This window comes from Oncorhynchus clarkii, chromosome 11 (genome assembly GCF_045791955.1).
Source record: "Oncorhynchus clarkii lewisi isolate Uvic-CL-2024 chromosome 11, UVic_Ocla_1.0, whole genome shotgun sequence".
In the NCBI taxonomy this organism is placed as follows: Eukaryota; Metazoa; Chordata; class Actinopteri; order Salmoniformes; family Salmonidae; genus Oncorhynchus; species Oncorhynchus clarkii.
In genome coordinates, this window is record NC_092157.1 from 3347255 (window position 1) to 3364880 (window position 17626).

At 45.3% G+C, this 17626-nt stretch overlaps 1 protein-coding gene across 3 annotated transcripts in view; it reads left to right on the top strand.

The window, feature by feature from the left end:
- Positions 1 to 17626, top strand: part of LOC139420126 (junctophilin-1-like) — an 83784-nt gene that overhangs the window by 49362 nt on the left and 16796 nt on the right. For all 3 annotated transcript variants that reach the window (XM_071169867.1, XM_071169869.1, XM_071169868.1), the window contains exon 4: positions 9013 to 9131. In XM_071169867.1, the coding sequence (XP_071025968.1) occupies positions 9013 to 9131 (119 nt within the window). The remainder of the gene's footprint in view (positions 1 to 9012; positions 9132 to 17626) is intronic.

Below are 17626 nucleotides of genomic sequence, written 5' to 3' on the forward strand. Positions count from 1 at the left end.
TACTCTCCTCTCCCCTGCTCTCCCCTGCTCTCCCCTAACCTGCTCTCCCTTACTCTCCTCTCCCCTGCTCTCCCTTACTCTCCTCTCCCCTGCTCTCCCTTACTCTCCTCTCCCCTGCTCTCCCCTAACCTGCTCTCCCTTACTCTCCTCTCCCCTGCTCTCCCCTACTCTCCTCTCCCCTGCTCTCCCCTACTCTCCTCTCCCCTGCTCTCCCCTACTCTACTCTCCACTGTTCTCCCCTAACCTGCTCTCCCTTACTCTCCTCTCCCCTGCTCTCCCTTACTCTACTCTCCCTTACTCTCCTCTCCCCTGCTCTCCCTTACTCTCCTCTCCCCTGCTCTCCCCTAACCTGCTCTCCCTTACTCTCCTCTCCCCTGCTCTCCCTTACTCTCCTCTCCCCTGCTCTCCCCTAACCTGCTCTCCCCTAACCTGCTCTCCCTTACTCTCCTCTCCCCTGCTCTCCCTTACTCTACTCTCCCCTACTCTCCTCTCCCCTGCTCTCCCCTACTCTCCTCTCCCCTGCTCTCCCTTACTCTCCTCTCCCCTGCTCTCCCTTACTCTCCTCTCCCCTGCTCTCCCCTAACCTGCTCTCCCTTACTCTCCTCTCCCCTGCTCTCCCTTACTCTACTCTCCCCTACTCTCCTCTCCCCTGCTCTCCCCTACTCTCCTCTCCCCTGCTCTCCCTTACTCTCCTCTCCCCAGCTCTCCCTTACTCTCCTCTCCCCTGCTCTCCCTTACTCTCCTCTCCCCTGCTCTCCCCTTCCTGCTCTCCCTTACTCTCCTCTACCCTACTCTACTCTCCCCTACTCTCCTCTCCCCTGCTCTCCCTTACTCTCCTCTCCCCTGCTCTCCCTTACTCTCCTCTCCCCTGCTCTCCCTTACTCTCCTCTCCCCATCTCTCCCTTACTCTCCTCTCCCCTGCTCTCCCTTACTCTCCTCTCCCCTGCTCTCCCTTACTCTCCTCTCCCCTGCTCTCCCCTTCCTGCTCTCCCTTACTCTCCTCTACCCTACTCTACTCTCCTCTCCCCTGCTCTCCCTTACTCTCCTCTCCCCTGCTCTCCCTTACTCTCCTCTCCCCTGCTCTCCCCTAACCTGCTCTCCCTTACTCTCCTCTCCCCAGCTCTCCCTTACTCTACTCTCCCCTACTCTCCTCTCCCCTGCTCTCCCCTACTCTCCTCTCCCCAGCTCTCCCTTACTCTCCTCTCCCCAGCTCTCCCTTACTCTCCTCTCCCCAGCTCTCCCTTACTCTCCTCTCCCCAGCTCTCCCTTACTCTCCTCTCCCCAGCTCTCCCTTACTCTCCTCTCCCTTACTCTCCTCACCCCAGCTCTCCCTTACTCTCCTCTCCCCTGCTCTCCCTTACTCTCTTCTCCCCTGCTCTCCCTTACTCTCCTCTCCCCTACTCTACTCTCCCCTGCTCTCCCTTACTCTCCTCTACCCTACTCTACTCTCCCCTACTCTCCTCTCCCCTGCTCTCCCTTACTCTCCTCTCCCCTGCTCTCCCTTACTCTCCTCTCCCCTGCTCTCCCTTACTCTCCTCTCCCCATCTCTCCCTTACTCTCCTCTCCCCTGCTCTCCCTTACTCTCCTCTCCCCTGCTCTCCCTTACTCTCCTCTCCCCTGCTCTCCCCTTCCTGCTCTCCCTTACTCTCCTCTACCCTACTCTACTCTCCCCTACTCTCCTCTCCCCTGCTCTCCCTTACTCTCCTCTCCCCTGCTCTCCCTTACTCTCCCCTCCCCTGCTCTCCCCTAACCTGCTCTCCCTTACTCTCCTCTCCCCAGCTCTCCCTTACTCTACTCTCCCCTACTCTCATCTCCCCTGCTCTCCCCTACTCTCCTCTCCCCAGCTCTCCCTTACTCTCCTCTCCCCAGCTCTCCCTTACTCTCCTCTCCCCAGCTCTCCCTTACTCTCCTCTCCCCAGCTCTCCCTTACTCTCCTCTCCCCTGCTCTCCCTTACTCTCCTCTCCCTTACTCTCCTCTCCCCAGCTCTCCCTTACTCTCCTCTCCCCTGCTCTCCCTTACTCTCCTCTCCCCTGCTCTCCCTTACTCTCCTCTCCCCTACTCTACTCTCCCCTGCTCTCCCTTACTCTCCTCTCCCCTACTTTACTCTCCCCTACTCTCCTCTCCCCTGCTCTCCCTTACTCTCATCTCCCCTGCTTTCCCCTACTTTACTCTCCCCTACTCTCCTCTCCCCTGCTCTCCCTTACTCTCCTCTCCCCTGCTCTCCCCTACTCTACTGTCCCCTGCTCTCCCCTCCCCTGCTCTCCCCTCCCGTGCCCTCCTTGGGTGCTCTCTCCTCTCTGACCACTTTATTCATTATCCTGCACTATCATCCTGTCTGTGTCAACTGGATTAGGTTCATGTAAGTGATAATGCACGAGAAGCTTGTGTTTTATGGATAATGGCACGTTGAGGGCCGGCAAGCCGTGATATTATATCCTCCAAAACACCGGCTTCAAGGGCATTATAACTTTTATACAACCATTACCAACATATTCAAATAATGATTCACAAATGTTAATAAACATATTACTATTTATACTACTATTATTATTCATCCTTCCACGAAGGAAAAAGTCCTGAGGTTGCTACCCAAGCCGTCGTTTTGTTTCCAGCCAAGGTTCACTAGTTTTGATGGCTGTCTGACTGTCCATCTCTTCCTGACTCCCGACATGATTATTACTAGACGGGACATTGCAATACTGAAGCAATGTTGCAAAAATACTGAGGCAAACAGTAAGGTTTATACAAATCTCAGCTGTTGAAAACCAATTGCTAGTTTAAAAATAAATGTGAGATAAAGTCTAGATGCTTTGTACACCGGAGGTCAAGTTTATAAATTGCCTGGCTGGGCTGATGAGACAGCGGGTTGCGCAGTGAGATGGAAAGGCAAATAGGCATTTTAACGTCTTAGACTTAGCCGGTGGTAACTTGGTGAATTGGTTTTATTGGTTTTAACCAATCAGCATCCAAGATTAGACTCAGCCATTGTATAATATGAAGCATCCTGACCTGCGCTACTATCTTACTGTCTGTCTCAACTAGAGCCCGTAAATATATCCCAAATGGCACCTACTTTAAATGGCTTCCTGTGTGCCAGTCTGTTTAGCTATCATGCCACTCCTCATCACTCCTAGTCATGTTTGGTATGAGTGGAATGTTAGCACAAAGCAGGCTGATATCACCAGGGTAACCAAATGGCACCTTCACCTGTAAAGGTGTCCCACTTACCAACAACAACAGGAGGTCAATGTCATGGTTTTGCAGGGAGACGTACCACATCATTCTGTGCTGGTATTTGACTATTATGAGTTGGCTGACATAGCGTTTGAATGACATAGCATTTTGACACAAATATACATTTTCACAAAGTCTGCTGCTTCAGTTTGTATGATGCCAATTTGCATATACTCCAGAATGTTATGAAGAGTGATCAGATGAATTGCAATTAATTGCAAAGTCCCTCTTTGCCATGCAAATGAAGTGAATCCCCAAAAACATTTCCACTGCATTTCAGCCCTGCCACAAACGGACCAGCTGACATCATGTCAGTGATTCTCTCGTTAACACAGGTGTGAGTGTTGACGAGAACAAGGCTGGAGATCACTCTGTCATGCTGATTGAGTTCAAATAACAGACTGGACGCTTCAAAAGGAGGGTGGTGCTTGGAATCATTGTTCTTCCTCTGTCAACCATGGTTACCTGCAAGGAAACACGTGCCGTCATCATTGTTTTGCACAAAAAGGGCATCACAGGCAAGGATAATGCTGTCAGTAAGATTGTACCTAAATCAACCGTTTATCTGATCATCAAGAACTTCAAGGAGAGCAGTTCAATTGTTGTGAAGAAGGCTTCCAAGAAAGTCCAGCAAGCGCCAGGACCGTCTCCTAAAGTTGATTCAGCTGCGGGATCTGGGCACCACCAGTACAGAGCTTGCTCAGGAATGGCAGCAGGCAGGTGTGAGTGCATCTGCATGCACAGTGAGGGGAAGACTTTTGGAGGATGGCCTGGTGTCAAGAAGGGCAGGAAAGAAGCCACTTCTCTCCAGGAAAAACATCAGGGACAGACTGATATTCTGCAAAAGGTACAGGGATTGGACTGCTGAGGACTGGGGTAAAGTCATTTTCTCTGATGAATCCCCTTTCCGATTGTTTGGGGCATCTGTAAAAAAGCTTGTCCGGAGAAGACAAGGTGAGCGCTACCATCAGTCCTGTGTCATGCCAACAGTAAAGCATGCTGAGACCATTCATGTGTGGGGCTGCTTCTCAGCCAAGGGAGTGGGCTCACTCACAATTTTGCCTAAGAACACAGCCATGAATAAAGAATGGTACCAACACATCCTCCGAGAGCAACTTTTCATCCAGGAACAGTTTGGTGACGAACAATGCCTTTTCCAGCATGATGGAGTACCTTGCCATAAGGCCAAAGTGATAACTAAGTGGCTCGGGGAACAAAACATCAATATTTTGGGTCCATGGCCAGGAAAACCCCCAGATCTTAATCCCATTGAGAACTTGTGGTCAATCCTCAAGAGGCGGGTGGACAAACAAAAACCCACAAATTCTGACAAACTCCAAGCATTAATTATGCAAGAATGTGCTGCCATCAGTCAGGATGTGGCCCAGATGTTAATTGACAGCATGCCAGGGGAGATTGCAGAGGTCTTGAGAAAAGAAGGGTCAACACTGCAGATATTGACTCTTTGAATCAACTTCATATAATTGTCAACAAAAGCCTTTGACACTTATGAAATGCTTGTAATTATACTTCAGTATCCATAGTAACATCTGACTAAAATATCTAAAGACACCGAAGCAGCAAACTTTGTGGAAATAAATATTTGTGTCATTCTCAAAACTTTTGGTAGTAGTAGAGAACATGTTTCTCAGTCAACCTTGTGATATAATGGTTGACGAATAGTAGATGCTTTTATAAATCTAAATCCTCCTTTTTAAAACACCTCTGTTGGCATTTAGAAGTTATATCCTTCAAGAATGGGTACGTATCATTCATTTCATTCAGTCCAAAAAAATGGATGTATCAACTGCTGATTGCTCTTTTAAGTCTGATGTAGCAGAAAGGGCATTAGAATATAACATCTCAAGACATCCGTTCTACAGCCGTCACCTATAGCGTCACTACCAGCCATGGATACTAACCCCAACTGACGTACATGAATCATTCTGAAATGATTTGCGTGTCTGGTTTCTCCTGCCCACTGATAGAGTTAGTCAGGCTTAAGTAATCCCGACTTAACACTGGGCTTTCAGATACCTTCTATAGCCACACAGGTTGGGTTCCACACCGGTGTTAATTCATGCAGACGTTTTGTTATGCTACTGATACTTTAGAGAGAGAGAGAGAGTGCGTGTGTGTGTGTGTGTATGTGTGTGTGTGTGTGCGTGTGCGTGTGTGGAGGAGAGAGATTTACAACAGACTAACCCGGCTGAGAGCCATAGCTTTTGGCATTCGTTTTGGGGTCATGGCTGTTCAGTACAGTATGTTGCCCAGTGTAAAGAAGTTCAGATTTTACATGACTTTTCATTAAGGTCCATCTCTTGACTCATTTCCATAACAACATATTATTTGGAATTAGTGTTAGGGTTAGGTTTAGGGTTAAGGTTAGATTTTGCAGTTAAGGCAGGAGTACAGTTTAGGGTTAAGGAAAATAGGATTTTGAATAGTGCTGAATTGTGTGTCCCCACAACGTTAGTTATACAAGACTGCATGTCTGTGCATGTCTGTGCATCTTGTTGTGTTCCGGTATATTCCAGTCCTGTCTGCTGCTATATAAGTGAGTCCTTTGTCCCTGGTTGATGATGGCTTATTTCTGGACCGGAAGCCATTTTAATATCACACTTGACCCCGGCCACAACTGTCCCCGGCCACAACTGTCCCCGGCCACAACTGTCCCCGGCCACAACTGTCCCCGGCCACAACTGTCCCCGGCCACAACTGACCCCGGCCACAACTGTCCCCGGCCACAACTGACCCCGGCCACAACTGACCCCGGCCACAACTGACCCCGGCCACAACTGACCCCGGCCACAACAGACCCCGGCCACAACTGACCCCGGCCACAACTGTCCCCGGCCACAACTGACCCCGGCCACAACTGACCCCGGCCACAACTGACCCCGGCCACAACTGACCCCGGCCACAACTGACCCCGGCCTTGCACGCAGCCGCACTCCATTAAAGCTTAAGGCATCTGACAAATTTGATTTGATTTTGAAACAGGACGCCTCACTGTCCAAGAACTGGAGCACACATAAGATCATACTGATGAGGGAAGAGAGAGAGAGGAGGGGGGAGTGAGGGGGGGGAGAGACAAACTGGGAAGGAGAGAGGGATACAGAGAGAGAGAGTGAGGCAAAGAGAGAGGGAGTGTAGAGAGGGGTGGGTGGCAGAGAGACCAGGGTTAAGTAGGTCATCAGAGTTCTCTTTCTGTAGTTTCTATATTGAGTCCTGACTAGTATCATTCAGCAGGAGTCTGGCTGGAATGATGAGTCCTGACTAGTATCATTCAGCAGGAGTCTGGCTGGACTGATGAGTCCTGACTAGTATCATTCAGCAGGAGTCTGGCTGGACTGATGCCATGGTACTTCCTGTCAGTCTCCATTGTCATGTATTGGTGACGCTCCACATGACACCCTAATGACCAGAGCCCCATATGAAACAGATGCATCCATTTTGTTGTTGCCTCCCTTCGTGTAGGGGTGGTCTGGTCGGAGTGTGTTCTGAGTGTGTTCACGAGCCAAACACACACACACACACACACGCAGCACCTCTCACAGCGATGATCTGCTACTCTGCTCTTCATGCTGTGTGTTCATAATTAGTAATAATTAGTCAATAGAAAACCAAAAGCAGACTGCTCACAATACCAAAAGCAGACTGCTCACAGCCTGTCCTCCTCTATTACCCAGCCGTGGTGCCCAGGTACCCAGCCGTGGTGCCCAGGTACCCAGCCGTGGTGCCCAGGTACCCAGCTGTGGTGCCCAGGTACCCAGCCGTGGTGCCTAGGTACCCAGCCGTGGTGCCCAGCCGTGGTGCCCAGGTACCCAGCCGTGGTGCCCAGGTGCCCAGCCGTGGTGCCTAGGTACCCAGCCGTGGTGCCCAGCCGTGGTGCCCAGGTACCCAGCCGTGGTGCCCAGGTACCCAGCCGTGGTGCCCAGCTCTGGTGCCCAGGTATCCAGCCGTGGTGCCCAGCCGTGGTGCCCAGGTACCCAGCCGTGGTGCCCAGGTACCCAGCCGTGGTGCCCAGCCGTGGTGCCCAGGTACCCAGCCGTGGTGCCCAGCCGTGGTGCCCAGGTACCCAGCCGTGGTGCCCAGGTACCCAGACGTGGTGCCCAGGTACCCAGCTGTGGTGCCCATCCGTGTCTGTACGCATGCTGTGAAAGAGAGGATAGTTAGGTTGTGTGTGTGAGTGAGTGAGTGTACCTGCTCTTATCTCACTGGGTTTTCAAAGGGTGGGTGGGTGCATGGTAGCAACACATGACAACACAGCATGGTAGCAACACAACATGACAACACAGCATGGTAGCAACACAACATGACAACACAGCATGGTATCAACACAACATGACAACACAGTATGGTAGCAACACAACATGACAACACAGCATGGTATCAACACAACATGACAACACAGCATGGTAGCACCACAACATGGTAGCAACACAACATGACAACACAGCATGGTATCAACACAACATGACAACACAGCATGGTAGCAACACAACATGACAACATAGTATGGTAGCAACACATGACAACACAGTATGGTAGCAACACAACATGACAACACAGCATGGTAGCAACACAACATGACAACACAGCATGGTAGCAACACATGACAACACAGCATGGTAGCAACACAACATGACAACATAGTATGGTAGCAACACAACATGGCAACACAGCATGGTAGCAACACAACATGACAATGCAGCATGGTAGCAACACAACCTGACAACACAGCATGGTAGCAACACAACATGACAATGCAGCATGGTAGCAACACAACCTGACAACACAGCATGGTAGCAACACAACATGACAATGCAGCATGGTAGCAACAACACATGACAACACAGCATGGTAGCAACACAACATGACAACACAGTATGGTAGCAACACAACATGACAACATAGCATGGTAGCAACACAACATGGCAACACAGCATGGTAGCAACACAACATGACAGAAGCACAACATGGTACAAACATTATTGGGCACAGACAACAGCACAAAGGCAAGAAGACAATACATCACACAAAGCAGCCACATTTGTCAGTAAGAGTGTCCATGATGGAGTCTTTGAATGAGGAGATGGAGATCCTATCCCGCAGCAGAGCAGTGAGGTCCTGCAGACTGGATTTAGGTCTTTGTGGGCCAGCCGACGGGCATAGCTCCGTTTGTGAAAGAAGGATTTGGATTTGAGATAGAAGCACAGGGGGTCAGGGTGGTATGTTATCCCTGATGGAGAGGGAGGGAGGGAGGGAGGGAGGGAGGGAGGGAGGGAGGGAGGGAGGGAGGGAGAGAGGGAGGGAGGGAGGGAGAGAGGGAGAGAGGGAGGGAGGGAGAGAGAGAGAGGGACGGTGGGAGGGAGAGAGGGTGGGAGGGAGGGAGGGAGGGAGGGTGGGAGGGAGGGAGGGAGGGAGAGAGGGAGGGAGGGAGAGAGAGAGGGACGGAGGGAGGGAGAGAGGGAGGGAGGGAGAGAGAGAGGGACGGTGGGAGGGAGAGAGGGTGGGAGGGAGGGAGGGAGGGTGGGAGGGAGGGAGGGAGAGAGAGGGAGGGAGGGTGGGAGGGAGGGAGGGAGAGAGAGGGAGGGAGAGAGAGAGGGATGGAGGGAGAGAGAGAGAGGGAGGGAGGGAGAGAGGGAGAGAGAGGGAGGGAGAGAGGGAGGGAGGGACGGAGGGAGGGAGGGAGAGAGGGAGGGAGAGAAAGAGAGAGATGCGTTGTGAGTGTGTTGCTGTTCTAATGCGGTGTGTGTGTGTGTGTGTTGCAGGACGGCTCATGCCAGGACAAAGGGAGAGGCAGCAGACCAGGCAGCTCTCTCTGCCAGACAGGATTGTGACATCGCTAGGGCCGTCGCTAGGGAGCTGTCTCCAAACTTCCACCAACCAGGTAACATTCTAGACCACCAGATTCGTTATCACATAACTGCCCTGTATCAGTCCATTCACTATGTATTAGTCAGAGCCAGATTAAAGGTTCTGACGACGCCATAACAGTTTGATGCACAGAACTATGCATTTACCTGACTTCAGCAACTCGCCAGGTAACCTGTCGGCCCAATAGCAAAACATCTCGAAGCATATGGGAACAGCAGACTGGGATAGGGGGGAATTGAAAATGTCCGTAAACACACCAGCCCAGCTGGTCTGCACATGCTCTGAGGACGCGGCTGGGGATGCCATCTGGGCCAGCAGCCTTGCGAGGGTTAACACGTTTACATGTTTTACTCATGTCGGTCACGGAGAAGGAGAGCCCACAGTCCTTGCTAGCGGGCCAAGTCTGTGGCACTGTATTATCCTCAAAGCGGGCAAAGAAGGTGTTTAGTTTGTCTGGTAGCAAGACGTCGGTGTCCGTGACGTGGCTGGTTTTCTTTTTGTCGTCTGTGATTGTCTGTAGACCCTGCCACATACGTCTCGTGTCTGAGCCATTGAATTGCGACTCCACTTTGTCTCTATACTGACATTTTGCTTGTTAGATTGCCTTGCAGAGGGAATTATTATACTGTTTGTATTCGGCCATATTCTCAGTTGTCTTTCCATGGTTAAATGCAATGGTTCCGCGCTTTCAGTTTTGTGCGAATGCTGCCATCAATCCACGGTTTCTTGGTTAGGGTAGGTTTTAATAGTTACAGTGGGTACAACATCTCCAATGCACTTCCTTATAAACTCACTCACTGAATCAGTTTATAAATCTATATTATTCTCTGAGGCTACCCCGAACATGTCCCAGTCCGCGTGATCATAACAATCTTGAAGCGTGGATTCCGATTGGTCAGACCAGCATTGAATGGTCCTTAGCACGGGTACTTCCTGTTTGAGTTTCTGCCTATAGGATGGGAGGAGCAAAATGGATTCGGGGTCAGATTTGACAAAAGGAGGGCAGGGGAGGGCCTTGTATGCACCGCAGAAGTTAGAGTAGCAGTGATCCAGTGTTTTTCCAGCGCGAGTGCTACAATCAATATGCTGATATAATTTAGGAAGCCTTGTTCTCAAATTTGCTTTGTTAAAATCCCCAGCTACAATAAATGCAGCCTCAGGATATGTTGTCCAGTTTACATAAAGTCCAGTGAAGTTCCTTCAGGGCCGTCGTGGTATCGGCTTGAGGGGAGATATACACGGCTGTATACAATAACCAAAAATAATTCTCTAGGGAGATAATAAGGTCGGCATTTGATTGTGAAGAATTCTAGGTCAGGGAAACAAAAGGACTTGAGTTCCTGTATGTTGTTAATCATGAAACATACACTCCCACCCTTCTTCTTCCCGGAGAGATGTTTATTCCTGTTGGCATGACGCATGAAGATCCCAGGTGGCTGTATCGACTCAGACAGCACGTGCCGAGAGAGCCATGTTTCCATGAAACAGAGTATATTACAATCCCTGATGTCTCTCTGGAAAGCAACCCTTGCCCTGATTTCGTCGACCTTGTATTCTAGAGACTGGACATTAGCGAGTAATGTACTCGGAAGCGGTGGGTGGTGTGCACGCCTCTGAAGTCCACCCAGAAGACCACTCCGTCTTCCTTTTCTCCGGCAGAGTTGTTTTGGGTCAACCTCTAGAATCAGTTCAGATGCCATGGGTGGCTTGGACAAATGAGTATTCCTGTTCGTAGTGCTGGTAAGTCTCTCTGATATCCAATAGTTCTTAAGATTTTCTGGGCTAACCATGTAAGAAATAATACATTTAAAAAAAATATATACTGCCAAGTTTCCTAAGGACTAGAAGCGAGGCAGCCCTCTTTGTCGGCACCATCTTGTGTATCAAACCTGTCCTTATACAAACAGGCAGGGATAGATAGTACAGTAGACGTACACAGTAAACTCATTGCAGCCCCTGGTAACAGGTCCAGGGTTAAAGTTAGAGCCTGAGGGTGTGATTGGTTTAAGCCTCAGTTAGGGTTAGGGTTAGTGCACTTTTTAGGGAATAGGGTGCCATTCACTACAGAGACATCTGGCATTCTGGGTAATTTTAGACCAGAGTCTGTGAGGAAGGTTTCTTAGACCACAATGAACCACTGTGTTTCAACTGTGACAAAAACAGACTGTTAGGTCGTGGTAGGAATGGGTACAGTACAGAATGACTTCTTTCAGACTCAAGAGGGGAATTGGTAGAGCATGGCTCAGTTAGTAGAGCATGGTTCTTGCAACGCAAGGATAGTGGGTTTGATTCCTGGGACCCTCCATACGTAAACATATTATATGCACGCTTGACTCTGTAAGTTGCTTTGGATAAAAGCGTTTGCTAACATCATTATAACATATATATACAGTGGGGCAAAAAATTATTTAGTCAGCCACCAATTGTGCAAGTTCTCCCACTTAAAAAGATGAGAGAGGCCTGTAATTTTCATCATAGGTACACTTCAACTATGACAGACAAAATGAGAAAAAAAAATGCAGAAAATCACATTGTAGGATTTTTAATGAATTTATTTTCAAATTATGGTGGAAAATGAGTATTTGGTCACCTACAAACAAGCAAGATTTCTGGCTCTCACAGACCTGTAACTTCTTCTTTAAGAGGCTCCTCTGTCCTCCACTCGTTACCTGTACTCGTTACCTGTATCAATGGCACCTGTTTGAACTTGTTATCAGTATAAAAGACACCTATCCACAACCTCAAACAGTCACACTCCAAAACCCACTATGGCCAAGACCAAAGATCTGTCAAAGGACACCAGAAACAAAATTGTAGACCTGCACCAGGCTGGGAAGACTGAATCTGCAATAGGTAAGCAGCTTGGTTTGAAGAAATCAACTGTGGGAGCAATTATTAGGAAATGGAAGACATACAAGACCACTGATAATCTCCCTCGATCTGGGGCTAGCAGTAGGTTTATTTCATTGGTATTATTATTAGACAGTAGTTGTAGCAGTAGGTTTATTTCATTGGTATTATTATTAGACAGTAGTTGTATTAGTTGTAATGAATTATTGTTTAGTTTATTATCATTTGGACAGTCGTGAAAACGATTTCATCCTGCAATAAAACATGTTATTTTTAATTCTGTAGTAGCATCTGCAAATATAGAAATGTCCCTTTTATCTAGTCCAAGACACACACACACACACACATACAAAGACACGCACCTACACAAACACACACACATACATACACACAGATACACACAGAGTGCCCCGTGCATCGTGTATTCTGTTGGTTACTATCGTATTTTCTGACTGACTCCTGTGGCTGACATATTTCTGGCATGTGTGATTAAAATCAAATCAAGGCCACTCACACATAAAGAGCTTATTTAACTGATCTGACCTTCCGTATCTCTCGCTCTCGCCGTCACGTGTCACTGCATGTGAGCGACCCCCTCCAGCTCCCTGTCCTCGCTCCCTTGCTCAGAACAACAGAAGAGAAAGACAATGATGAGTAGTTAGACACGTTAATGCGATTTATTGTGGATAGTCAGATTAATATAGTAGTTTTGTTTTTAAAACGATTTCCCTAATAATACTGTTTCCATGGACACGTCTCAAATCAGGATAAATGCAGAAAATTGGCAATCAATCAAAATCAACGTTCTACCACAGCAAACATGTTAATTATGGGAAGCGTATTTTACTCTGAGTTCAGACATATAAAGTTTGCATATAGAAAACTACCACTACTAAGACTCATACGTTGCGTTGTTCTGAACTAAAGAGGGAGGCTCGCTCAGCCTGATACTAGCATGCAAATACACCTGGATTGGCAATTAAGGATTTTACATGTGCGTAGTCAATGCAAAGATTGTTCAGAAAACGGTTAAGAGACACAGTTAGGGCAGCAGGTAGCCTAGCGGTTAAGAGACACAGTTAGGGCAGCAGGTAGCCTAGCGGTTAAGAGACACAGTTAGGGCAGCAGGTAGCCTAGCGGTTAAGAGACACAGTTAGGGCAGCAGGTAGCCTAGCGGTTAAGAGACACAGTTAGGGCAGCAGGCAGCCTTGCTGTTAAGAGACACAGTTAGGGCAGCAGGTAGCCTAGCGGTTAAGAGACACAGTTAGGGCAGCAGGTAGCCTAGCGGTTAAGAGACACAGTTAGGGCAGCAGGTAGCCTAGCGGTTAAGAGACACAGTTAGGGCAGCAGGCAGCCTTGCTGTTAAGAGACACAGTTAGGGCAGCAGGCAGCCTAGCGGTTAAGAGACACAGTTAGGAAAGCAGGTAGCCTAGCGGTTAAGAGACACAGTTAGGGCAGCAGGTAGCCTAGCGGTTAAGAGACACAGTTAGGGCAGCAGGTAGCCTAGCGGTTAAGAGACACAGTTAGGGCAGCAGGTAGCCTAGCGGTTAAGAGACACAGTTAGGGCAGCAGGCAGCCTAGCGGTTAAGAGACACAGTTAGGGCAGCAGGCAGCCTAGCGGTTAAGAGACACAGTTAGGGCAGCAGGTAGCCTAGCGGTTAAGAGACACAGTTAGGGCAGCAGGTAGCCTAGCGGTTAAGAGACACAGTTAGGGCAGCAGGCAGCCTAGCGGTTAAGAGACACAGTTAGGAAAGCAGGTAGCCTAGCGGTTAAGAGACACAGTTAGGGCAGCAGGCAGCCTAGCGGTTAAGAGACACAGTTAGGAAAGCAGGTAGCCTAGCGGTTAAGAGAGTTGGGCCAGTAAACGAAAGATCTCTGGTTTGAATCCCTGAGCAGACTATGTGAAAAATCTGCCCGATGTGCCCTTGAGCAAAGTACTTAAAACCCTAATTGCTTCTGTAAATCGCTCTGGAGAAGAGTGCCTGCTAAATTACAAAAAAAATGTGAGAGAAAAATACGCACACACACCAGTACTTCCTGTAACCCTGATTGATTTTAGGTTCCTCTTGTTAAGGCGCTTCATCCCACATTAAGGTCAGCAGGAGTTAGGGAATGAACCATCAGAACGATGTGTGTGTTGGAGCGTGTGCCTGCTCTCTAGTGTGTGTGTGTGTGTGTGTGTGTGTGTGTGTGTGTGTGTGTGTTGGCGTGGAAACATGCCCCAGGATTAGCATGAAGCGATCTGACATCTGTGGCTGAAACAAAAGCTTTAGTACTATGTTACTGTATTATTATACTACTATATTACTATGCTACTGTATTGTTATACTACTGTATTACTATACTACTCTTACTGTACGACTCTATTACATACTACGTTACTGTACTATGTTACTATACTACTATATTGCTGTACTACTGTATTACTATACTACTGTATTATTATACTACTGTATTATTATACTACTGTATTACTATTCTACTATATTACTATACTACTGTATTACTATACTACTTTACTGTGCTATGTTACTATACAACTGTACTACTGTATTATACTACTGTATTATTATACTACTGTATTACTATACTACTCTATTACTATTCTACTATATTACTATACTACGGTATTACTATACTACTCTATTACTATTCTACTATATTACTATACTACTGTATTACTATACTACTTTACTGTGCTATGTTACTATACAACTGTACTACTGTATTATACTACTGTATTATTATACTACTGTATTACTATACTACTCTATTACTATTCTACTATATTACTATACTACGGTATTACTATACTACTCTATTACTATTCTACTATATTACTATACTACTGTATTATTATACTACTATATTACTATACTACTATATTACTATACTACTATATTACTATACTGCTGTATTACTACACTACTATGTTACTATACTACTGTATTACTATACTACTCTATTACTATTCTACTATATTACTATACTACTGTATTATTATACTACTATATTACTATACTACTATATTACTATACTGCTGTATTACTACACTACTATATTACTATACTACTGTATTACTATACTACTCTATTACTATTCTACTATATTACTATACTACTGTATTATTATACTACTATATTACTATACTACTATATTACCATACTACTATATTACTATACTGCTGTATTACTACACTACTATGTTACTATACTACTGTATTACTATACTACTTTGCTGTGCTATGTTACTATACAACTATACTACTGTATTATTATACTACTGTATTACTATACTACTCTATTACTATTCTACTATATTACTATACTACGGTATTACTATACTACTCTATTACTATTATACTATATTACTATACTACTGTATTATTATACTACTATATTACTATACTACTATATTACCATACTACTATATTACTATACTGCTGTATTACTACACTACTATGTTACTATACTACTGTATTACTATACCACTTTGCTGTACTATGGTACTATACTACTGTTACTATACTGCTGTATTACTATACTACTATACTACTATACTACTATACTACTGTATTACTATACCACTCTATTACTATTCTACTGTACTGCTATACTACTATATTACTATACTACTGTATTATTATACTACTACTATTAACATACTGCTGTATTACTATACTACTATATTACTATACTACTGTATTACTATACCACTTTAATGTACTATGTTACTATACTACTATATTACTATACTGATGTATTACTATACTACTATGCTACTTTACTGTACTATGTTACTATACTACTATATTACTATACTACTATGCTACTTTACTGTACTATGTTACTATACTACTATACTGCTATATTACGATGCTACTTTACTGTACTATGTTACTATACTACTATAGTGCTATGCCACTATATTACTATACTACTGTATTACTATACTATACTACTTTACTGTACTATGTTACTATACTACTGTATTACTATACTACTTTACTGTACTATGTTACTATACTACTGTATTACTATACTACTTAACTGTACTGTATTACTATACTACTGTATTACTATACTACTTTGCTGTACTGTGTTACTATACTACTTTACTGTACTATGTTACTATACTACTGTATTACTATACTACTTTACTGTACTATGTTACTATACTACTGTATTACTGTACTACTTTACTGTACTATGTTACTATACTACTGTATTACTATACTACTTTACTGTACTGTTACTATACTACTGTGTTACTATACTACTGTATTACTATACTACTTTACTGTACTGTATTACTATACTACTGTATTACTATACTACTTTACTGTACTATGTTACTATACTACTGTGTTACTATACTACTGTATTACTATACTACTTTACTGTACTGTATTACTATACTACTGTATTACTATACTACTGTATTACTATACTACTGTTACTATACTACTGTATTACTATACTACTTTCCTGTACTGTATTACTATACTACTGTATTACTATACTACTGTATTACTAGGAGGATGAAGAGTGCAGAGAATGATAGAGGAAGAGAGAGGTTGGAATAGAAGGATGGAGAATAGAGGGAAAAATGAGAAAGAGTCTGAGGTTTGACAGGTTTGTTTGTGTGGGAGAATTCTGTCAGTTCTTTATACTGTCACTGTACCAGCTAGTGATGCAGTCCCAGTTGTTTGTTCACCTGCAAATCTGAGGCCCACACCCGACTCTAACCTGCAGGTAGTCAGATAGAAAATGCAATGAACAGTCAGAGACAGCGGAGCAATTTTTTTGACGGAGTGCAGGATTTATATTCTGATGTCATTCCTGCCCTAGAAAACTATCATCTCTGCTTCTCTCACGCAGCAGACATTTAGGGACCGGGGAGAAAATGCAATGCCTCTACAATAACAACAAAAATGTACATTTTCAGTTTGACGGGTTTTAAGGAAATTAAAATCAGTGATAGTGACCCAACATGTTTTCTGATAAGATTTCATTTCGGCTTGGAGGCATATTTTATGATGCTGATGAAGATGGCACCTTTATAGACGGTCCCTAACAAGTATTCATTCTCTCAAAATACTGAAATAAATAAATCTATATTTTCCACTTCTATTCCACTTCTATTCCTTAGTCAAAATGTACATTTGGTGTTTCATTTTACTGCAAGAAATACTTAATTCTGCAGTAGTTAATATTATATTAGACGATATGAGAGGTTATAGACCTAGAGTTAATATTATATTAGACTATGTGAGAGGTTATAGACTTATGTGAGAGGTTATAGACCTAGAGTTAATATTATATTAGACTATGTGAGAGGTTATAGACCTAGAGTTAATATTATATTAGACGATATGAGAGGTTATAGACCTAGAGTTAATATTATATTAGACTATGTGAGAGGTTATAGACTTATGTGAGAGGTTATAGACCTAGAGTTAATATTATATTAGACTATGTGAGAGGTTACAGACCTAGAGTTAATATTATATTAGACTATATGAGAGGTTATAGACCTATATGAGAGGTTATAGACCTATATGAGAGGTTATAGACCTACAGTCATTGTCCAGATTCAGTTCGGCTGCTGTTCCATCTGTTCCATCTGAACAGTAGGCTGCTGTTCCCTTGACGTACC